Genomic DNA, 23,527 nt, shown 5'->3' on the forward strand with positions numbered 1-23,527 from the left:
TTCTTAGAACTGGTTGATGCCTAAGATCCTAGACTGAACCAAACCCTGCAAACAATATGTTTTTCTCAAGCATCCATACCTATGATAATTTTGACCTTTTCTCAAAGAAAGTAGATTACAGATTCTTGTTGGCATAGCCAATCAGCCAGCATCCTCACTTTGCTCTTTGGGGCTATTTTCATTTTGAATGTTTATATCTTTATTTATTTTTATTGAATTGGAGATGCAGACTGTTTTGTCTTCATCTCTGTCTGTTTCTCACCTTATGCCTGGTCCCTGTGGAGGTCCAAAGAGGGGATCAGAACCTCTGGAACAAGAGTTACAGGCAGTTGTGAGTCACTGTGTGGGTACTGGGAATCAAACCCTGCTCCTCTGTCAGAGCAGCCAGTGCTTAACCACAGAGCCATCTCTCCAGCCCCTTCGGGGCTATTTTTAAGTAACCTGAGAGTTACTCGACCATGAACACAGTTATACAACATCAGCCAGCCATCTAACTACTGACTAAGAGTGGGCAGCATATACCACATGGATACTCTGAATTAAGGGACAATTCACATCCTGGACATGATGGGGTAGGACAGTAAATGATTCATCATTCTACTCGGAATGACATTTAAGACTTAGCAGTTGTTTATTTCTAGAATTTTCAATTTAACCATTTTAGACCAAGGTCAACCCATGTCTCTAAAACACTTATAAGGGATGAGAGATACTACATTTCTTCTACTGCCCAGCAAGCCTCAGTACCCACTTCCCCAGACCTGTCTTTTCCAAGTCTTGCAACAGTTGTTGGTTTCGAAGTAACCTTATGTCCCTTACATTCCCTTATGGCTGTTTTTTTTTTTTTTTTTTTTTTTTTTGTCTTTTGAACAGCCCGCCTTCTGCAGAACGCCAGTGGGTGGAGAGCAGCCCCAAGTCCACCCTAACCCTACTGGGGAGCGCCCACCCTTCTGAAGGTTCTCTCGGCACCCGCGAGTTCTGCAGCTCTGGCAAGGACTCGCCAGGGCTGCCCTGCTTCCAGTCCTCGGAGCTCCAGGCCTCCTTCCACAGCCACGAGCTGTCCATGTCAGAGCCTCAGGACGCTCTGCCCCCTGCGGGCAGTCAAGCCTTCTTAGGCTTCAACACTGCTCAGGGAGCAAGTGGCCTTCCCCCTGGCGAGGACCCGAGTGCCCTGCTGGTCAATTCCCACGGCACATCACCGGCTCCTGGAGCCCCTCTGACAACAGCAGGGGCTGCTGACAGTGGCTTCCTGTCCCACAACTTTCTCACGGTGTCACCTGGACTCAGCAGCCACCACAGTCCAGGCCTGCAGAACCAGGGGGTAAGCCTGCCCGGGCAGCCACCCCTCCCTGAGAAGAAGAGAGCCTCAGAGGGTGATCGTTCTTTGGGCTCAGTCTCCCCTTCCTCCAGTGGCTTCTCCAGCCCCCATAGCGGGAGCACCATGAGCATCCCCTTCCCGAACGTCCTTCCAGACTTCTGCAAGCCTTCAGAAGTGGCCTCACCTTTGCCAGGTATGTCCCCACCTCCGCCCAGTCCCTTGGGAAAGGAGGGCTTGGGGGGTGTCTCCAGGTTTAAGTCACGTGTCCTGCCGGAAATGTTCAGACCCCCTGATGGCTCTTCCCCACATTGCTGGTCTAAAGCCAGGTAGACACAGTGCTTCTGGTAAATCTGATCAGCTTCCTCCCTCATCCATGGTAGACTCATCCAGCAGTAGGAAGTGCGGATGCTGCAATGACTCCGCCTCCATTTTGACTTGAAAGTAAAGATCTTTGGAAGTTGTTTTCTTTTGCCCAACGAAACAATTAATCCGGAACTGAGCTATGAACTGTTTCGAGCGTTTGACACCAGCCTTGCCTCTGTGTCCTCTTTTTGGGATGGGAAACATCTATGTTTTGCAGAGCGCCGTGAGGCACTGGCTTGCCCTGCCGTTCCGTCCTTTGAGCTGTGTTTCCTTCCCCGCTTAGGACCACCCCCGCCCCCCCGTGTCTGGTGTCTGTCCCTCACACCTAGGCATGAGGCAGCAATACAAATATTCTATATTTAAAATTTTGCTTCACAGATAGCCCGAATGATAAGCTCGTGATCGTGAAATTTGTTCAAGACACTTCCAAGTTCTGGTACAAGGCAGATATCTCCAGAGAACAAGGTAGGTGGGGGACCAGGGACCTCTTGCAATGTCGGTCATATTCGGTCTCTGGGTGCTTCTATCAGAAACTCCCCTGGTACAGATCAAATTAGAGCAAAACACACCTTTATCATAGGTTTGGGGAAAATTTCACAACTTTCATCTTGTCATGGGAAAAACTCAGTACTGGTGAGGGTTTGGTGAGAAGTGGATTCAAGCCATGTGCATCCCAGTGTGTGGAGTATGAACACTGGCTGTTTCGCCAAGCCAGCAGCTCACCAGCCATGCCAACCCACCATGGGCTTTGAGGAAGAGACACTCTGCTCAGGTCTCTACTAAGGCCTCCTCCGAGTGTTGCAGAAAGAGGGTCATGGAGGAGAGAGATGCACTGGGGGGAGACGTCAGCTTGGTGGCTCCAGGCCATGAAAGGGAGTGGACCGTTGGGAGCTCTAGCTATCACAGACTTCCTGTCACGTGCATGAACCTGCCTGGTTGCCGCGGTGCAGAAGGAGCTCATGGGCCCTCCATCTCTCAGAAAGGCTAGTTTTCTCCCTGAGATCCTGCCGTTGGATTTTAGAGATAATAGAAACTATGAGGCTCTAATTCTTCCTGTGAACTCACAGAAGCTGGTGTCGTTTTAAATGGAAAAGAAGTGGGGGAAACAACCGTGGCCTGGAAAGACTTTTATTTCCCCAGGCGGCCTTTGTAAAAGCCGCCTAGCAAGTCCAAGGGCTCAGCAGAGCTGTCATGTGCTGCCAGTGTCCCCATGTCCTCCCTGCTTAGCATCACAGATGAAAAGATGGCATTTTCCTTACTCCATGTTCATCCGCCAAGCAGGGCCCCCACCGGCCCTGGTTGCAGAAGCAGCTGGGAGAAGGGACTGCCTTAGTCCATCTCCTGAGACTGTCACCGAGCCCCTGAGATTGGGATGTCTTATAACGAATAGTCCTGCCGGGCAGTGGTGGCGCACGCCTTTAATCCCAGCACTTGGGAGGCAGAGCCAGGTGGATCTCTGTGAGTTTGAGGCCAGCCTGGGCTACCAAGTGAGTTCCAGGACAGACGCAAAGCTACACAGAGAAACCCTGTCTCAAAAAAAAGAATAGTCCTAGGGGTAGGGCACTCCAAGCGTATCAGCACCAGTTTCACACTGGTGAAAAGACAGGAGCAAGTACACAAGTGCAGGAGAGAGAGAGAGAGAGAGAGAGAGAGAGAGAGAGAGAGAGAGAGAGAGAGAGGCCATGCATGGCCACCTTGCTTTATAACAGTCCACCTTCAAGCTGCTGAGCCATCCCCGGGACCATCGCCCAACCCCAAGAGAGCAGTTGTATTGAGCATCGGGGCTCAGACTTCAGTGTGACTTTCAGAGGCGGGGCCGTCTTCAAAGCACGGCAGGAGCCACCTAAGGGTCTGGGTGGCAGTGGCCTTTGTCCCCTGCGGTCAGTCATCCATGCCTTTCCCCTCCTCTAGCCATTGCCATGTTGAAGGACAAAGCTCCCGGGTCATTCATCGTGAGGGACAGTCACTCCTTCCGAGGGGCCTACGGCCTGGCCATGAAGGTGGCCACACCCCCTCCGTCTGTCTTGCACCTGAACAAGAAAGGTAAGGTTCCCTGGAATGGGTGCGGAGTGTGTGTGGTTGGTGTTGAGGGAAATACAGTGACTGATAATGGCAGCTGCTTGGGCGGGTTCTCTTTAGTGTTTGCTTTATAAGATTATTTCCTTAAGTGGTTGTCTTGCTTAAGAACGTATATTATTTATTCATTCTATCTTCTTTTGTTTTAAGCAAGTAATCTTTTCCATAATATAGTAGAGCCAAGAACCCAGGAGAGCACCCCGTGCCCATGTCAGCCCTTCCTCCTTTGGGTGGCCGCATGTAAGACATCACTGCTTGATTCATCACTGACAGGCAAACAGTCACCTCCAAAACAATCATTTTGTCTATTTCTAACTTGTAATGTGAAAACTAATATAGTATATAGTCTTACATGTCTTGTTTTGAGTCAAAAGTCTAAGATTCACTGAATTCTAAAATGATAGCTCTTGTTCTCTTTCTGTTTTGTTTCACAAATATATTGGAACATGTTTTCCATTGTCGGTGGACTTTTTCATAGTTTGCTCACCCACCCCCTTTGCCCTTACATATAACCATCTTTACCATGTTATCACCAACTCTAGCAAGGAAAAAGTCTCTTTTGTCTTCTCTTTACCACCAAAATGGTCATTTTGAACTTGAGCCGGGGAGGTCAAGAACAGCTCAGGTCATGAGGAGTGTGTGGTAGTCGCCCTGTGATAAGACGCCAGAGGTAATTATCTTATCATGAGATAAGGCTCACTGTGGCCTGCAGTTTTAGATGGTTCAGCTCATTTGGTTGGCTCTGGTACCAGGCCTCTGCTGAATCATCCTAATAGCGTGATTGTACGTAAGGGAGCACATGTTCACCCTCTGCCTGCAAAGTGAAAGGGAGAGAGAGAGAGATGAGGAGGAAGCTAGGTTTCCACCACCTCCCTCAAGGGCATTGCCCTCAGTGACCCTAAGACCTCCCCCCACCTTCTCATGCTTCCACTGACCACCAGAATGTCTCTCTGGGAGCTGAACCTTTGCTACATGGATCTATGGGAGGAGACATTGCATTAGCAGGGGAGAGGAATCAGAAAAATCCCAGATGTGGGGCCTCCTGTACATACCTCTCTTTCCCACTCCATACCTGGATCTGAGAAGATTTGTCTGAATTCTTGCATGAAGTCTGTGCTGAAAGCTTTCTGGGGCCAACAGCTTCGAGCTGCACCAAGAATATAAGATGTGTTGCAGATGGGCCATCCTCAGGCATGGGTAGCTGACCTGCTTCCTAGAATGTGCTTGCCTTGCAAGGCTAGGGAATGAGTTTGGGAGGTACCTGGGGCTCAGTCAGAAAGCACAGCCCTCAAACCTGTGGGTGCTGGCAGGGCTTCTGGTGAGGGAACAGGGTAAGTGAGGTCATGCATACGTGGCCTCCCAGAACATCTAGAATTTCCATCATAAGAAGCTCAACAGAACGCTACTGCTGGGTGGGAGCATGGGCCCTCATCACTGAGCCCTCACTCAGATCTGGCTGCTGAGGACTGCCAGGTCTTACTTGGGAGCGCTGGTTAAGGACGCATCAGGAAAAGTCTTATAAAATCTGGGAGCATATCCTGCCTTGGGCAGACTTTATACTCAGTGTGAGGATGAAGGAACAAAATTGAGTCTTATGTGAGTAGCAGATGTCAGGAAACCCAGCATGGTGGTCTCCACTGGGTGAATGCAGTCTCGCCTCTGTGTGTACACCCAGGTCTGGATTTGACATTTGTGCTTTGCAGTCCAGAGGTGGATTTGAGAGAAGAGTTTGCCAAATGAGGGAAGAGCCAGAGAGTCACTCCGCCACCTCCAGTCATCGTGAGATGAGACGACTGGCCATTCTAGACTCTGCATTCCAAAAAGGCCTTGGCAGCAGGATCTGCATGGGGCCATTTCCCACAAGTAGAATCCAGACCTTCAGTGGGTTTTCCCATTAGGCTGGAAGTCCTGCACCTTCTCCTCCCACAGAGGAAGGGCCGTGTGTTTATCCCCTCCATTTTATCACACATAGACTTTCATGGAATCCCATCATTGCCTTCTGCAAGCTTGACTGCCCCTAGAAAATGCTGACACGTACTGTTACTAATGGGTGTTACTGTTTATAAACATCATTTGGGGCCTAAATCCAGCTCAGTATCCCTCATCAGAAATGACCCCAAACAGATGTGTCTGGGGGTTCTGATTATTTTCAGATTTCAACGGGTTTGTATGTGCATAATGAGATGCTTTGGAAATGAGTCCTTAAATTTTTGATTACTTTATTATTTTATTTGTATGGTGTTTTTCCTGTCTGTCTGTCTGTATATTATGTACATTTCTGGTGCCCATGGAGGCCAGAAGAGGGTATCTGATACCCTCAAACTGGAGTTACAGACAGTTGTGTGCTGCCATGTGGATGCTGAGAATGGAACCTGGGAGACCCAAGCCTTCACATTAAATTCATTTACATCTTGTATAGAATTCATACACACTTCATTACATATTGACGGAAATGTGATGCAATATTTTCTATTAGTTTGTACAGGAATCGAAGTTTCATGGTATGGAGTCTTCCACTTATGGCTACACACTGGTGCTCAAAATTTTCCAGGTTTTGGATTTGGACTAGGGTTGTTCAGCCTACATAACAGACTAGAGTCTGGCAACCCCTCCAAGCGCAAATCCAGCAGGTCTTGCTCCCAGGAAGTTTCAGCACCAGCAATATTGAGAGGCCAGCTCCTATGGCGGGTGGTCAAGAGCAGTGACAGGAGAGTGGACCCAGCACATGGGATGTCTACTGACTTCAGCAGCCTGGGCCAGGGCCTTCTTTTTCTCTGGGTTCAGTTGGTACTTTCCCGTCTTCAGAACATTCTCCATTCAGTGACTGCTCCTGGTGCCTCTTCTCTTTGGGTTCAGCAGCTGGCGTGAACACAAGGTTCTGTTGACCAGCAGTGCCGTGGAATGCTGCTCCTACACAGCAGCATGCTTGTTGCTGAAGGGCCTTTCTCTCCCCGGCTGTCAGCTCCACCTCACCCAGAGGGCTGGCATCCTTCCAGCTCTTTACTGAAGTCTCTTCTCTCCGAGCCTTAGTGGTCTTTTCTCTCTCAGAGGAATGCAGCTAGTGCTCCGAGGCCAGGGTCATTCTCAGCTGCAAAGCCTTCCCTTCTCTGGGGGATGACACTTGTAGTGTCGGAGGATGGGGGGGGGCGGATTTTCTTAGTCTCCACATTTTCACTTCAGGAGGTTTTACCATCCGCCTGGCTTTTATCACTGCTCACCATCCCAAGGGTGGTTCTAGGCAGCCCCATAGTGCTACAGTTTAGTCCTGTTCAGAGGGAGCCTTCTTAGGTGTAGCTCTTACCTTTATATCTGCAGGAGGCATCTTTTTTTAAGTCTCTGTCTGTCTGTCTTGTCTGTCCATCCCTCCACCATCTATCCATCTCTGTCTCTCCTCTCTTTCTTCCTAGCCTTTCCCCCTCCTCTGAGTCTCCTGGGCTTTCAATTTTAAAAATTATTTCTTCTCTTCCTTCTGCAGCTGGAGATTTGTCTAATGAACTTGTCCGGCATTTCTTGATTGAGTGTACCCCAAAGGGAGTGCGGTTGAAAGGGTGCTCGAATGAGCCATATTTTGGTGAGTTATTTGAGAAGCTCTCTTGATACTTAGCAGGGCATGGATTCCCTCCTCCAGGTGGCTTGAAATCCGAGGGCCTCTCCGTCATGGTGGGTTGCTCTCCTTTCAGCCCCCAAATCTAAGGCTGCTGAAAGAGTTAATTTCCTTCAAAAGCCTTGTCAAAACCAAATAAATGGAAAGGACCATCCCAGGGCTAGAATAAGACAAGCCAACATACTGTGAAGTCAGCCAGTGGGTCCCAGCAGGGTTGGAGCCCAGTGTGCCCCCACCCCTCAGGCACAAGGAAGAGCACAGAGCTACCGCCAGAGCCTCCCTCCTCCTTTGTAATTGAGAGCCTTTCGTAGCCTTCTGGACAGACTGGGCAGCCTCATATCCTACTCATTAAGAAGCACGAGGCACTTCGCACTTATAAAGGCGATGTGCTAGGAATATACTGCAAGTCTCTTGATCAACCACTGTCTTGCAACCTCGACATTTCTGGGAGTTTTGGGTCACATCCCACAGTGGTGTTAAAAGCTTGCCTTTTGGGAGTTTGGTTTCAACCGATTCTCCGACTAAATGCACAGCAGAGGAAGACCTTGAGGATGTTCATTTGCTCTTATCCACTCTGCAGGGAGCCTGACCGCTCTGGTGTGCCAGCATTCCATTACGCCCTTGGCTTTACCCTGCAAGCTGCTCATTCCAGAGAGAGGTATGTGGTGGAGGCCTCCGTGTAGACTGGCTGTGTGTAGAATCTTCTGCACTGTTCATAGCATGCTGCTCCCAGAACCTGCAGAGATCTTAAAAAAAAAAAAATCAGACAAAGATTCTTTAATAACATGTGCTCTACATAAACTCCAAAGCAAGCAGGTGGCCACCTGAATTCAGAAGGGAGAAGGCCCTGCTGCAGACAGCAGCTCCAAGATATTGAACACTGGAAGGTTCCTAGAAAACAAAGACTCTTCAGCTTAAAATTATAAGACACCTGGGGACTAGAGAGATGACTCAGTAGTTAAGAGCACTGGCTGCTCTTCCAGGGGATCAGGGTTCAGTTCCCAGCACTCATATCAGTTGGCTCCCAAACATCCACAACTCTCATCCCAGGGGAATCTGACCTTTCCTGGCCTCCTTGGGCACCAGGCATTCATGAGGTCCACAGACATACATGAATGTAAAACACATTTTTACATTCATTTACATGAACGTAAAATACATAAATAAGTAGTTAATTTATATACACAAATGCACATATGTGTGTGTATTATATATATATTCTCAATCTGATTTTCAAGATCGCTTGCATGACAGGTTTACAGACTTACAAAATGGGAAATATGCTGCTATGGTTAAATTTAGGTTATGAAGAAACAAGTCTCTTTAATTTTATATTTGTTAGAAAATACCCATAATAATTTTTAAAAATTAATATCCGGGGGATATGGGGCTTGACTGTGTGTTCCAACTTTCCTGTAGGTAAGTGGGTTTGTCTTTAAAATTTTGATCTTTCATGTAAATAAAATCAGAGACCAGGAAAATGTTGTGTGTGGGAGTGGCAGGGGAGGGGGGCATGTCACTCCCATCTGTGTTCTGGGTGGGATTGCAGTTTCTGTGGACTGGACTATTGTCTGTCAAGAGAGTTACCGCTGCTGTCACTGTCTGGGAATCCTGTCATGAGATTGTCTTTGTCATATGGACTACTGTGTCAGAAGTCAGAAGTCCTTATTTCTCTTTTCTTCCGTCTTCCTGCAGATCCACTGGAGGAGATAGCAGAAAACTCTCCCCAGACAGCGGCCAACTCGGCAGCCGAGCTGCTGAAGCAGGGGGCAGGTCAGTGAGCACAGCCTTCCTTGTTTTCTCGGTCTCTGCACCTCCGAGTCATTGGGCAGAACTGAACTCTGTGATAGAACTTCCCTTTGGACAGTCATTTCCTGCTTTTCTGGGGACTGTGAAGGAAGTTTCCTTTTATAGATGCTTGGCACAGCTGGGTGGGGTGGCAGCTGTGAGGAGACACAGCCAGGGCATAAGAGGCTAGAGCTATGGGTCTGACTCGAACAAGACCAAATTCAGTGGAATAAATGTCAAGCCCTGTATTTAGTGTGGGGGTGGAGGTGGGGGCGCAGTAAGGCAGGATGTGGGTGACCTGCCTTGCCAGCTGAAAATGCAAAAATGTTCTGTAGCTGTGACTCAACAGTCACTCAACGTGAGTCAGCTACTGGGCCCTCTCTGCCATCTGTGTGGTGAGACACACCACCCAGAGCCAGGTCTCCGGAGACCAGGCCACTTGGTTGAAACATCTTTATTAATAGCTTTTACTTCCTAGACCCATTCCCGGAAGGTATGAAAGGTCTAGAGATCCCGCAGGAACGCTGGCTCTCCATTCGCAGCATCCCCCACCACAGTGTCACAGCGGATGAGCTAGTTAGTGCCCTTACACAGCATTAAGTCAAGTCCATAGTTTACTTAGAGTCTTTTTACAATTTACAACTTCTTGAAAATTTACATCATTTCTCTCCCTCCCTTTCCTCCTCCTACTTCTTCCATACCCCCACTCGCTGTCATATTCATGACCCCTACTTCTTTAGTTATTATTATGGTTACACACACACACACACACACACACACACACACACACACACACACACACACTGTGTCCTTTTAGTGTTGCTCACATATACATGTATTTAGACCTGACCATGTAGGATTTAATAACGTATCAGGGCACTCATCCATGAAGAAAACTGAGTCTCCCTCTGTCAGCAGCCATTAATTGTCTCTAGTTTAAATTTCACAAGGCTCCACCCAGAGATGTAGAGTTCACTCTTGGTGTTTAACAGGCTTAAGAAGTCTCTTTGGCATTCACTCATCAGTATAATGTCGCACAAAGTATTTCCTTTATCCTGACATTCCCCTCTGCTCTCCCTACTCATTCATCCCACGCTGTTAAGACCCTCACTGCCACTGATCTTTTTATGCGCTCCACGGTTTGGACTTTTCTAGAAGGCCTTATGCTGTAAACACAAGCTATGTAGCACTTTCCGATTGGTCTCTTTCACTTGGTAGTATGATTAAGCTTCTTCCATGGCTTTCATGGTGGTTTCTTTCATTGTGTGTAGTGCAGGAGCACATATATGTGTTTGTACAGATACCTGTGGGTGCCTGAACATGTGTGTGCACATGTGTGTAGAGGCAGAAGTCCATGTTGTGTATCTTCCTCAATGACTCTAGATTTTTCGAAGCAGATTCTCTCACTGAACCCTCACTTAGCTCATTGATAAGGGTAGGCAAACTGGCCAACAAGGACCAAGGACCCACCTGTATCTGTCTCCCCAATGCTAAGATATAGCAGTACATCACTACACCCAGCTTTTATGTGCTTTCTGGGGACCTGCACTCAAATCCTCAGCTTGTAGCTTCTATGACTAGCATTTTTACCAACCGAGGTATCTTCTGAGCCCTGGGTGAACCACAGCTTATTTACCCACAAAGCTACTGAAGAATATCTGGTTGCTTCTAAGTTTTGGCAAGCATGAATAAAGCTTCTAAAAATATCCAAATGCAAGTTTTTGGTCAGTATGTTTCCAACTTCTTTGATTAGATACGAAGGAGCCTGATTGCTAGATCGTGTGGCAAGAGTGAAAGAAACCACAGGACTTTTTTTTGTTGTTGTTTTTTTACAAAGTGGTTGTACCATTTTGCATTCCCACCAGCAGTCAGGAAGTATCCCTTTGCTCCACATTCTCACTACAGGTGATGATGTCACTCTGAAGGATGTGCTCGTTCTAAAAGATGGAGAGTGGTATCTCACTGTTTAGTTATCTCCCACTCTCCAGCTAGAATGCCATGGTCAAGTCTGAGAAACATCTGTCTCCTCTGTATAATGTGTATTCTTCTAATGTAGTCTGCTCTATAAAGTTAAATACATCACTGTGACCACTGTACAACCAAAGACTCTCTCATTTTTAATGTGGAATGTGTTTTAGATTTCTAAAAACATGGCTTACCCATAGCCACAACAAAGGTGACAAGGGACTGGCCCCAAGCTAGGAGCGTTTCACTGTGGTGTCTCTGGGTTCCAGCCTGGCTGCCGTTCCGAGGATTGGTGTTTAACATGTATGCAGCTGTACAGACCTTAGGTTTATGTTGTTCAATACAGACTATATTCTTCCTATCCTGACAAGGTAGAGAACAAGTAAGGATTAACATCTGACACTTAGACCTTAGGTTTATGTTGTTCAATACGGACTATATTCTTCCTATCCTGACAAGGTAGAGAACAAGTAAGGATTAACATCTAACATGTATGCAGCTGTACAAACCTTAGGTTTATGTTGTTCAATACGGACTATATTCTTCCTATCCAGACGAGGTAGAGAACAAGTGAGTAGACACTGGAAAAGACCTTGGGAATTGTTTTCCTGACCTAAGAGAAAAGCCTTTCCCTGGTTAGCCAGCCTTCCCATTTCTCTTCTGGTTCTTTCTGAGCCTGAGCAGGCTGGCCCTGGGCCACAGCCCATGGTGGCTACAGGAGACAGTGAGTACCATGTGAGAGGTAAACTCGTGGCCCCTAAGTTTGTTTTAGGTGCTCCCTGAAGCCCTCCAGGGTTGACACCCCTGTGCCACACTGATACATACTGATGTATAACATACTGATACTATAACATACTGATGTTAAGACATCAGTATGGCCTTTGGCTGATTAGATTATTTGATTCTAACTCTCAAAAATGTACTTGAAAATTAAAAAAAAAAAAAACCTGTAGTGATTGCTTTTTAAACCACAGCTATGTATCAACTTTATTTAAAAAATAAAAAAGACTGAAGAAAAGGATCAGGGTGACATGCCTACCTAGGAGAGCTTGCCTCATGGAGCAGAGTGGGTGGCAAGGTCTTATTCCACTCTGGGGATGGAGTTCCTGAGGTATAGACTGTTGGTCAGAGCCCACTGGGCGTCTCGCCCATACCACCATCTGCATTTGTGTTAGCAACAAAGCTCTGCTTCTCTGTCCCCACGGTGAGTGCCAGAACCAGTGTGCCGCTGCAGCCATCGCTGGTTTAACATCACTCATCGCAAGCAGTTTTTATAGTTTGTTAACTGTATCCATCCAGTAAGTGTTGCCTTCAGTCATGCTAGCGTCCACTATTGTCCTTGTTTTTAGAAGTTAAACCTCCCCCTTCCTTTCCAGCACATTGTTTTAATATCATATTTTATTGAATCCTTGAGAATTTCTTATAATGTATTTTGATCATAGTCACCCCAGCTCCTCCCAGATCCTCCTCCTGCATGTCCCCATCCAAACCTCATGTTCTCTTTTTTTTTTTTTTAAACTTACTGAGACCAGTTAGTTCTGCCTGTGTACTCATGAGTATGGGGGCAGCCACGGAAGCATGGTTAACCTCCCAGGATCCACACTCCCTAAAGAAAACAGGCTCTCATGTCCTTTACCAGACACCAGCTGTCCTTGGTTCCTCCCTCGGCTAGGGGCTGGGGCTTGTGTGTCTCTTCCAGCTGTGTTGGACTGTTGACTGGCCTGATCGTGTGTTACCGTGAGTTCATGGCTGTAGTAGCCATGGTGTATTCAGAAGACATTGCCCCAGTCACCCCTGACCTCTGGCTCTTCCATAATATAATCCCTGAGTCTTTTGTGGAGGGGTGTGTAACAGATGCCCCATGTATGGCTACAGCTCACTATTTTTAAATACATTTTCCCATCCTTTAAAAGAGCACTTCTTCTTCTTCTTCTTTTTTTTTTTAGTGGGTGGGTTTTCTAAGCAATAAGACTTCATGTGAAACCTTGTAGTCTGTTTAATTATTTGGGTTGGGCATTAAGACATGAGGTTTAACTTAAGGCTGCTTTGAGATTCTTTCTTTTACTGTAACACACCAGGAGTGTGAATTTTCTGTGCCACTGAGCACTACCAAGGCAGGGATTCCGCTCACCAGGTCTGGGGGCGGAGCTTGCACCCTCTGTGTCTGAGGATTACCTGCTGTCATTTAGAATACCTATAACACAAACGTTGTCGAATCAAAAAGGTGGGGCTATTCTGATCTCTGATCACTGCAGTTCTCAACTGAATTCCACTTGTCGTCCTGGTCCTTGGAAATGTCCCCTATCTTCACAGTAGAAGCCAAGACTCAGGAACACAGCAGTCCCTGCAGGATGGGAAATTTGATACTAATGTCATTATGACTTTGTTCCAATAGCTGGAACAATTTGTTTCTGGCATTTTAAGCCTTCAATTCTTAATTGTTTCTTCTGGAAACTGAGGAGTGTAAGCTAATCCTGAGAAAAGAGGCTCTTTCTCCAGACTTCCGATAGGTCTGTAGATTGTGTGTGGCTGTTGAACTTAATGCCCTGTGAGTATAAATTAATAAAGATTATGTGTTCTTTTAAGTTGATTTTTTTTTTAAAGCAGGGCAATGCCCTAAAGAAGCAGGGCATAAATGACTCCTGAGCCTGTTACTTTGTGCAGCCCCGCTTCACACAGGTAGACGGGGTGGGGGGGCTGGAAGTTTCCTAAAGCAGACACTGCTCCGGGCATCAGTCACTTCTGTTCCTGCACTTCCCCCTCCCGGGGCTGTCCTCCGTGCACAATTCCTTCACATTCCTGTTTGCAGTTTGTGTAATGAGTTTGCTCGTGGTTTGTGCAAACGTAACACAAGTGTCAGTTTCTTGTGGCTGTGTAGCTAGCCCTCCGTTGTGTAATTCAGCTATTCGTGGTCCTCCAGCTTGCCTGACTAGTTTTTCAGTGCCATAAGCCATGCTTGAGGGACCATCTTCCTAATGGCGTTTTTCTAGACTTCTGGACTACCTTAAGCTGAAGTCCCAGAAGTGACACTAATGAATTCAGATATGTGGACCTGAAACCGCCTTCCGATGGAAACTTTTCCTGGCATGGGACCTCCCCGCTGCTGGTCTGAAAAACGCTGTCCTGTTCAATGTCTCATGAGGCCCCACAGCTCCAGGTCTCCCCTCACTGGGAGCACTTGGTTCTGCAGGCCACAGGGTGTCTGTTAGAGAGAGCCTGACTCTGTGGGAGCTGGTGCTGGCCCACTGTCATGATCCTAGGGGACCTACCTCCAGAGGTGGTATTTCTCCCAACACCAGGCTCCTTCCTGGTACCACAGTAGGAGCAATCCTTGTCAGGAAGCTCCCTGTGGTGCCTCCAAGACAGCAGTCTAGTCTGTGGTTTCCTGTGAACCACATCTAGGTGTGCCAAGTCTATGGGATTTTCATAGTAGTTAGGTAAAAATGCATGCACATGCCCCCCCAACACACACACACACACACACACACACACACACACACACACACACACACTCACACTGCCATTTGAAACTGCATAAACAACATGACAGGATCAGAGGTAGAGTATTCACCCTCCTGAAGTATGTTTCCATTTTCCAGGCTTCTTTCCAGTGCCTGTTCATAGCACACATGCTTTTGATTTTATAGTTCTAATCATAGCAGAGATGGTTTATTCTGCTTTTCCAATTACCTGCTGACCATTTTTCCATGTTGCTATATAATTTTCATGATTACCATTTGCTGGTGGCTTCATATTTCATTGAGAGAATGAATTTAACCCTTCCTTCATTCTTGGACATAATCTATTTCCACTTTCTTCCTGTTGTAATTCATATGGGCACGGACATCTTGCTCTGTAGATTAGCTGTAGCACATGCTTCTGGAAGATTTTCTTTTTTAATCTTTGAAGAAGTGGGACCTTGAGGTTATTTCCAGGCTTTTCAGATCCTCCTGACAAATGTGGCTAAATTATCCAAAGTGGCTCAGGTTACCCCAATATTAAAGGTACTCATTCCCTCAGAGCTTTGTGAGCTTTACGTCTTGGCCAATTTTAATTTTAAGAATTTTTGACACCTTTCTGTCTTTCCCAAGAGAACACAGGAAAACCCTTAGTTTAGATGGGAGCTGATGTGCAAGTAACCGACCAAAGCTTCCAGTTCCCCTTTAGTGATCTCATCTGGGACTGTGAGCCAGGTCTGAACACTGAAGTTGTCTGTGAAGTTTGTTCTAGCAAAGTCACCTTGACCTGAACTTCGAGGGGTGATGACTACCAATGTTCCTTGTCATCTCTGAACTTAATCTCCTTGTCTGCAAACTGGAGGTGATAAACATAGACTGCTCTTTGGGGCTTTTGGGATTGTTATTAATAAGAGGTACTAGGTTAAGTTCAAGCCAGTGAAAAATTATATTTGTGTTAGTAATTTATGTAGATTTGCTTCAGGAATAGTAGCATTTGGATACTGGGATGCAAATGTAAATAAAATTTGCAGACCACAAGTGTCTCAGATGAAACTCTTGTCATTTGTGCGTTTAGAAAGTCTTATGGGTTGGTTCGCAATGCTAGGCCTCGGTAAGTGTTCAACCATGGAGCTGAGCTCATACCTCTAATCCTGGCTAAAAGCGACAAGGGCGACTTGTCTCAAGTCTTTGAGGTTCCTTGTTTCCTCTCAGTATCTGCTCCCTTCTCAGGATAGGACAGATCTTCCTCTCTTGCCTTTCTCTTCTGGGGCCAGCGAAGCTTCGGTCCTGACAAACTGTTAACTTCTGAATGAAGGGAGGGGCTTTCCTTTTGCTATCGCCTTGTCAGTGTATAAGACCCCATCCATCTCCAAAGGGACTGCAACCCACTGGCTGAGAACCACTGCTCTCGGGGCCTTTAAAGCCGAGTTAGTATATCCCTGTGCCCCCTTCTGCAAAGTGGAGCCAGCGAGGGCAATTCCACTGTTAATCTGTTCTTGTGGTTCTAACATTATACAGGATGGGGGTGTTTATAAAGGAGAGCATTTTGGCTCACGTTTCTGAAGTGTAAGCATGATATTGTCATCTGCTCGGCTTCTGCTGGTTTGTGCTGCTTGAACTCTGGCAGGAAACAGACTGAGGAGAGAGTGGTGTTAAGGGAGAGCAAGAAAGCAAGCCAAGAAGGAAAGCTCAGTGTTGTAGCCACACCCACTCAGGTCTGGTAAAGCCCTCTTAGTGTCCTCATCACCCCTGAGGGCCTCTACAGTGCCGGACAGATTGCAGCAGGAGTCTCAGAGGGGACAAACAGGATCATTTTCAGGGAAGGGCCCTTCTCCGTCTCTGCACTGGAGGCTCTGGTTTCCTTCTTGAGCTTCAGGCAGAGCCTAAAGCATGGCCTGTGCTAACAAACCAGCTTCTACACTACACTCTCAAATTTGTGTTAGCCTTTGCTTGTAATGCAGGAGTGGGGGCTAAAAGGGACAGTGGGGTACTCAGGGCTGTACCTACACTTGGTCACTTTTCCTCACCCCCTGAGAGGAGCTGACTGCAGAGAACACCCTCATCTGGCAGTGTAGGGAGTTGAGACACATGGGAGGTCGGGTCCAGGCACTAAGCTACTGGGTGCAAGCCATCTCTCCATGGCTCCTCTGCATGCCCTTCCAGCATGTTAGGCAAGGTAGTAGTCACCTCATGGATGTTTCTCAGGAATTCCAGTGTCTGTATTTATCACATTTGGGGTATTTATATTAATATATGTTTACTCTCTGAGGCCAGGGAAGATCCTGGATGAACACAGCACTTCTCTCACCAACAGGCTCCTCACCATTCCCTACTAGCTTGTTATACCCTCTTCTTGGCACTGGAGCCAATGTGTGCTTGGTACTGGAAAAGCAGGGAACATGTGCTTGCCAATGCTCCTGGCCTGGGTCACACATTCAAATTGTTCCTGGTCTTTTCCTCTTCTGGTTGGTCTCTCTCCATGTGCCAGAGCGTGTGTGTCCCCAACAGTCCTGGCTAATGCACTTCTCACCCCCTTCCCATTGTCTTGCAGCCTGCAACGTGTGGTACTTGAACTCTGTGGAAATGGAGTCCCTCACGGGTCACCAGGCAGTCCAGAAAGCCCTGAGTATGACCCTGGTTCAAGAGCCGCCTCCAGTGTCCACAGTGGTACACTTCAAGGTGTCAGCCCAGGGCATCACCCTGACTGACAACCAGAGAAAGTAAGTGTGGGGTGGGAGGGGTGTGGAGACCTGAGGTCAGCAGCGGGTGTCTTTCTCGGTCATTTTCCATTCTTTTCTTTGAGACAGGATCCCTGAGTAAACCTAGGACTCACTGTTTTGGCTAGACTGGCTGGTGAGTGAGCGCCAGGGATATCTGCTCAATGCCATGCCATTCTCCCTGTCCCTCCCGTGCTAGAGTTAGAAACTCACATCTGCATACCCTGGTTTTACATGGGTACTGTGGATTTGAACTCAGGTCCTCAGGCTTGCCCTGCAAACGCTACCCTGTGAGCCAGCTCTCTACCTTCAAGGCCATTTTCCTTTAAGTATATTTTTTTTAAGATGCAGAATCTTTTAAGTCATTACTGTAAAACCACTGAGATGTACCAGAATCTACTGGCATCTGTTTTGGTATCATCACTTCCATAACTGGCGGGCAGCTGGTGTTAGTCAAAGTAGCACAGTGTGGAATCAGGAGCCCTCGTGACGAACACGTGGGACATAGCCCAGACCATCCATCCTGAGCCCTCTGTGCACCAGCAGCCTCCCTGCTGTGCCTACCCGCAGTGCCTCCCCCGGGGCCAGTTCTTTAAGTGAGACCCTGTCTTCATCTTCCCAAGGTGCCCAATAGTTTGAAGACAGAATCTTCCACCCTCCACTTTAGGATGAAGCAGTTGGGCTGAGAGCAGGACCACAGTGCGGAGTGTGGCTTTGCCGAACTGGGCTTCCCCCACACTTGCAGCAGATGACCCTGAGCAAACTCCTTAACTCTCTGGTGTTTTGTTTTTCCTTCTTTCAAACCTATGCCACAATACCTACCGCAGAATTGAGGAACTCCAATACAAGTGCAGTGGGCACATGTCATGCAAGGTGCTGTTGACATGGGTTCAGCCTTAGGAGAGCCAAGGGGTCCGGTGGTCCTGAGCCGCCGCCTGTGTCTTACCACTTGCCCCTCCAGTTCCTCAGAGTTCCTAGATCCATGCCTAACTTCGCTGTCACTCTTTTTTTTTTTTTTTTTTTTTTTTTTTTTTTGGTTTTTCGAGACAGGGTTTCTCTGTGTAGCTTTGCGCCTTTCCTGGAATTCACTTGGTAGCCCAGGCTGGCCTCGAACTCACAAAGATCCGCCTGCCCCTGCCTCCCGAGTGCTGGGATTAAAGGCGTGCGCCACCACTGCCCAGCACCACTGCCACTCTTCATGGCGCTTCTGTTGGTACTTGCCAGAACCCTTCCTCCCAATTTAAGGTTGTTGACTGTTCACAAACACAAACTCTGTTCTTCTTCCCAAATAACAAGTAAAGGCATCAAACAGTGTCTACTCCACAAATCGTCCCACTGGGGAAATGAGGAATCTCCCCAGCCCATCTCCCATCCCCCTACACCCCAGTGACTGGAGCTACCTTCTCTCTCCACCTCCCCAACAGGCTCTTCTTCCGGAGGCATTACCCTGTGAGCAGTGTGATTTTCTGTGCCTTGGACCCACAAGACAGGAAGTAAGAATTTTCCATTTTTATACCCGAAAAGTACACTTTCATACGTTAATTTTAAAAACGTTAACATAAATCCTCTTTCTCTTCATTTCTCAAGGTGGATCAAAGATGGCCCTTCCTCCAAGTAAGTGGCTGGCATTTCTTCTCTTTTTGAGGAGAATCACAAGGCAGAGCTGAACTCCATTCTAGATTGGCAAAGAAGGGCTTATTTAGAAGACCCAACAAAACAAAAGTAGTCATTGTCAAAGGGATCGTGTGTTTGGGTTAAACCGAAAGCAGAGAATAAGGATAAGTGTTTGGGTGTTAGAGTACAGGCCTGGACAGTGTTGGCTTGTCCTCTGTGGTGGGATGGACGTGCACTGTCTATACTGTATCTGTAGTGTCCTTTTTCATACACACCCAGACGCATTTCTTAACCCAGCCATTTAAGAGGTGACAGTCCTGCTGAGGCCCCCAGACCTATGTGTGTGAGCAGGACTGAAGCCCGTGCCCAACATTTCCCAAACTCAGGGGTTGTGTTTGGTACCTTTGGCCGGCGAGTTCTCATTCCCTGCTCGGCATTCATTGCTGTCAAGGTAGTCAGGGGAGCCTAATCCTCACCCCACTGCAGAGACTTCACCGTGCCCCCCAGATTGGCTTCCCCTGCATAGTCTGCACTGCCCATCTCCTGTGTTCATCACATGCCCCCTTCCCTGCAGGCCCGTTGCCGAGTGTTTCCTGCTCTGGAGAACTGATCAGTAGTAGCAGACAGCCACAACTTCCTGAAGTGAGCATAGTCTCACTGGCCTGAGAGGAGTCCTTGGCATATTAGCCTTCTGGGTTGGGTGTCTGTCTGAGCAGGCCTGGGTGCTTCTGGCATTCCTCCTGGAATCCCTAAGGCCTTGACTTTCTAGGGGAGACCCTGATTTTGCGTGGCCAGCTGGAGCTCAGGACTCTGTAGAAGGTGTCCGGAAGATCCCTAGCCCTCTCTCTAGAAGAGGTGTTAAGGAGTAAGCAGAGCCTCCGCTTTGATTCAGGGTAGGGTGGCATTCCTCCGGGCTCAGTGCTCCTTCTCCCTGCAGTTTCCAAGGACCAGAGGGCAGGGTGGTGACCAGGTCTCCAAGCTAGTGCTTGGCACATCATAACCTTCTGTAGGCGCAGTTGCTATTGCTCCCAGGTTGCTGCTGTGTGAAAGTTTGATTCTGCATGCCTGTGTGGTGCATAGATGTGTGATGATGCATGCGTGTTGCTGCACACTGTGCTGGCTACTCAGACCTAGACTTGTCTCTTGCAGAGTCTTTGGATTCGTGGCCAGGAAGCAGGGCAGTGCTACAGACAACGTATGCCACCTGTTTGCAGAGCACGACCCCGAGCAGCCTGCCAGCGCCATTGTCAACTTTGTGTCAAAGGTCATGATTGGCTCCCCTAAGAAGATCTAAGCCCCTCCTAGCCAAACCCACCAGGTGCCTCCTAGGGCCCTCGAAATGGCAGTGGGGTGAGGCTGGGGCCCCCATTTGTACCAGACTGACAATCCTCACATTCCAGACCCGAGAGAGGAGAATATGGCAGCTCTTCAAACCAGGAACAAACAATGTCACCACAGATTGGCCTTTCCTGAGAGTAACTTCTCATCCAACATACTTATATAGTCAAGCCCATTTTGAGTAGAAGGATCTTGGGCGAGGGAATGCCTCCCCAGGGTCCCATGGACAAGGGCTGTACAAGAAGAGAGTATAGAAGACAAGCCGAGTCCCTGGCTCACTAGCATCTGCGTGGATGAGGGGCACCCAGTCTGCTTGGCAGGGGCTGAGTAACCATGGTGCCCCACCTGTCAGCAGACGCGCTCTGTCTAGCGACTCCCTCATCTTGTCTTTCTACAACAGACGGTGATGCAACTGAGGAGGGCATGCATGGTTAGTGAAGGTTCGTGCAGGTTGGAACATGGTGGGAATCTACGTTAGGGGACCGTGGAAGGGATGTGCAGTGAGGGCAGTGGAAGCCTCTGGTGTCGGGAGGAACACACAATGTCAGAGACCCCACTGCCGGTGGTAAGGACTCCATGAGGCTGCTCTCAGGTGGCCAGCTGGGCTATGGAGAGCCTAGAGGACCTTGAGAGGAAAGTGAGAAGACGGAATCAAAAAAACGCCATTTTATATAATTTATATTTTACTTATGCCAAATTATTTATAACTGCTTGCCATTGCCATACTGTACCCATATCAAATGCTGCAGCCGACTAAGCCGTGATTGCTGGAAGGCTTGTCCACTTGTAGACACACCGGAGACGACTGTCCCCTCGAGGAAAAGGTGAACAGTGGTTTCAGGGTGACACTACGGAGTCCTTCATCTGCAGTACTGCCAAACAGTTTTGCCTCCAGCAGCCCACCTTCTACTTGGCACAGCAGTGTGTCTTGCCCAGATGTGGATGATTTCTCTCCTGGTGGGTAATGTCCAGGAGAAATGAGAGACTAAGACACTGGGATCAGTCTCAGCCTCCTCTGCAAGACTGACTGGGCCATCTCCAGGCCTACGTGACCTAAAGTGCATCTGGCATTTCTAGGCTGTTACCATGATTCTCCTTGTAGCACCTGCAGCCTTCCGTGGGGACCTAGGCGGATGTCAGGAGGGAGAGAAAGGGGATGAAGAGAAAGATGGAGAATTCTAGTTCTCACAGGCTAGGGTTGGTTTGCTGAGTCGCCTTAGCCGCTGAGTCAGATGTGATGGTTCATGCTAAGATCGGCACCCTGGTGTTGCAGGTTTCCTGCCTGCTTCTGTTGGTGGTCAGAGATTCTGAAGAAGCCAGTGAGCCCAGCACTTCCCAGAGTGGAGGGTGCAGCAGGGCTATGAGGAGACAAAGCTAGGGTCTCCTCTCAGAACTTTATACCCCAAGAAGGCTCTGATCACCCCCATCCCAGCCTGAAATCCCCACTCTCTGATTCCTAAAACCCAATGCCAGCTTAGACATCTCTTAGCTGGGATAGGCTATCGTTGTCAGGCTGGGGTTTGGAAATCTACGTGATGGGTTCTCTGTTTCAAAAGGGGCAGAGAAATGTAACTGCATGTAGAATTGAAATCAACTCTGTTGGTGTGTGTGTGTGTGTGTGTGTGTGTGTGTGTGTGTGTGTGTGTGTGTGTGTGTAAAGGTGGGCCATTCCACTTGTAGCTCCTGTGTGTCTGTCTGTGTGTGTATACAGGTGGACCATTCCACTTTTTAGCTCCTATTGATGCACCAAAAGCAAGTGCCTCATTTCTGTGCCAAATGTTTGCCTTGGTCTTTAAGGACCTCCTTCGTGGACACACTCTGATGTGCCTGTTAGAGGGAATGTGCCAGCACTCCCCAGAGGCCCCATGTCTTCCACAGAGGCTTCTAGTGTTTTAGTTATCCATATGCAGCTAAAATCCAGATCGGGTGGGGGTGGGGGCGGGGCTGAAGTTTGTGCTCTGGCCAAGAAGTGCCGCATCCTATGATGGTTTATATGCAAATGTGACCCAAAGACTATAAGCCAGGTCCCTTCTGCTGGAGGGGGAGAGGGCCTAACTAGAAATCAGCAGGGCAGAGCTGAAGCAAGCCTTCTAATTAATTGGAGACTTTAGGGCCTCCCACATGGTCAGCATGGAATGCATCCAAGAAGGCACCTGAATGTGCTCTAGAAACTGACTGACCAGGTATGACCCTTGCTCAAGGTAAAAGTGGTCAAGGGTATTAAGGAATTTGCTCTGAGGAACCACAGGAAGACAGCTCTACATCTTCTAGGAGCTGGTAGAACTAGGTTCTGTCTTCTGTGTGTAATGTGTCTATTGAACAGAACAAGATGAGGCACAGCATCCAAGACTGTACTGCGTGCCCAGAAACACTGGCAAGGGGCATTGTCCAGGCTTTTCTCACAAGGGCATCAGTTGGGCACAAGTTAGCTCACTATTCTGGGAGTAAATTCAGTAATGTCCCCCCACTTCCGATAGATAGCCAGGGTCCCATTAACCTTCTCATTAATGGTCTTATAGTCTCCAGTGTTGGGCTGTACCCATGTTAGAAGCCACACTGCATTTATCCTCAGTGTCAAAGACATCATAATGTTGCCTTATTTGTCTTATCTTTTAGCGCAGTTTTCACTATTCTATAATGTAAAGAATATATATCCAGTATGTAAATGAGTGTTCTATAAACCTTTTGTATAGGCGTTTTCTCTGCTCTTTAAATATCAGCCTTATTCAGAGTATAATAAAAATTATGACCTTGGTAAGTCTAACGAAGCAGGTGTTTTGTTTTGTTTTTGTATGTCTTTTGTGTGCATGTGTGTACACCTGTGTGTGTTGGTGAGTGTGGGTGCATACGTGCCTCCCATGTGTGGTGTGTAAAGATGAGAAGACAACCTTGGTTGTTGGTCCTCCACTCCCACCCTGTTTAGAACAGTCTCTTCTTTTTTTTGCCACACACTCCAGAGGCTGGTTGTTCCACAGACTTCCGGGATTCTTCTTCCTCCACCTTGCCTCTGGCCATGGGAGCAGCGGGATCGTGGATGCATGCAACCGCACTAGCTTCTTATGGGCCCTAGGGATTTGAAATCAAGTCCTCAAGCTCGTGTGACAAGCGCTTTTCCCCCCTGAGCCATTTGCCTTCCTACATGGTCACTTCTGTGCCCCAAGTTGTATGTTGAATCTGTGCGTGCATTGTGTATGTGTGCACGCATGTGTACGACTGCGTGTGCACGTACATGCATGCACTTCTGTATCTGCTTGCCGGTGTTTGTATTTGGGTTTTTGTTTTTTCC

At 47.9% G+C, this 23,527-nt stretch overlaps 1 protein-coding gene across 7 annotated transcripts in view; it reads left to right on the forward strand.

Annotated features, from left to right (window-relative positions):
* The window catches only part of Tns3 (tensin 3), a 245,001-nt gene extending 221,996 nt beyond the window's left edge, over positions 1-23,005 (forward strand). For all 7 annotated transcript variants that reach the window (XM_028890993.1, XM_028890995.1, XM_028890996.2 and 4 more), the window contains 10 exons: positions 874-1,511; positions 2,060-2,146; positions 3,593-3,724; positions 7,233-7,328; positions 7,942-8,019; positions 9,057-9,134; positions 17,124-17,292; positions 18,714-18,782; positions 18,877-18,903; positions 20,053-23,005. In XM_028890993.1, coding sequence (XP_028746826.1) covers positions 874-1,511; positions 2,060-2,146; positions 3,593-3,724; positions 7,233-7,328; positions 7,942-8,019; positions 9,057-9,134; positions 17,124-17,292; positions 18,714-18,782; positions 18,877-18,903; positions 20,053-20,197 — 1,519 coding nt within the window. In that variant the 3' untranslated portion in view covers positions 20,198-23,005. The remainder of the gene's footprint in view (positions 1-873; positions 1,512-2,059; positions 2,147-3,592; positions 3,725-7,232; positions 7,329-7,941; positions 8,020-9,056; positions 9,135-17,123; positions 17,293-18,713; positions 18,783-18,876; positions 18,904-20,052) is intronic.
* Positions 23,006-23,527: the final 522 nt, after the last annotated feature.

The sequence above is a fragment of the Peromyscus leucopus genome, chromosome 10 (genome assembly GCF_004664715.2).
Source record: "Peromyscus leucopus breed LL Stock chromosome 10, UCI_PerLeu_2.1, whole genome shotgun sequence".
NCBI classification, from domain to species: domain Eukaryota; kingdom Metazoa; phylum Chordata; class Mammalia; order Rodentia; family Cricetidae; genus Peromyscus; species Peromyscus leucopus.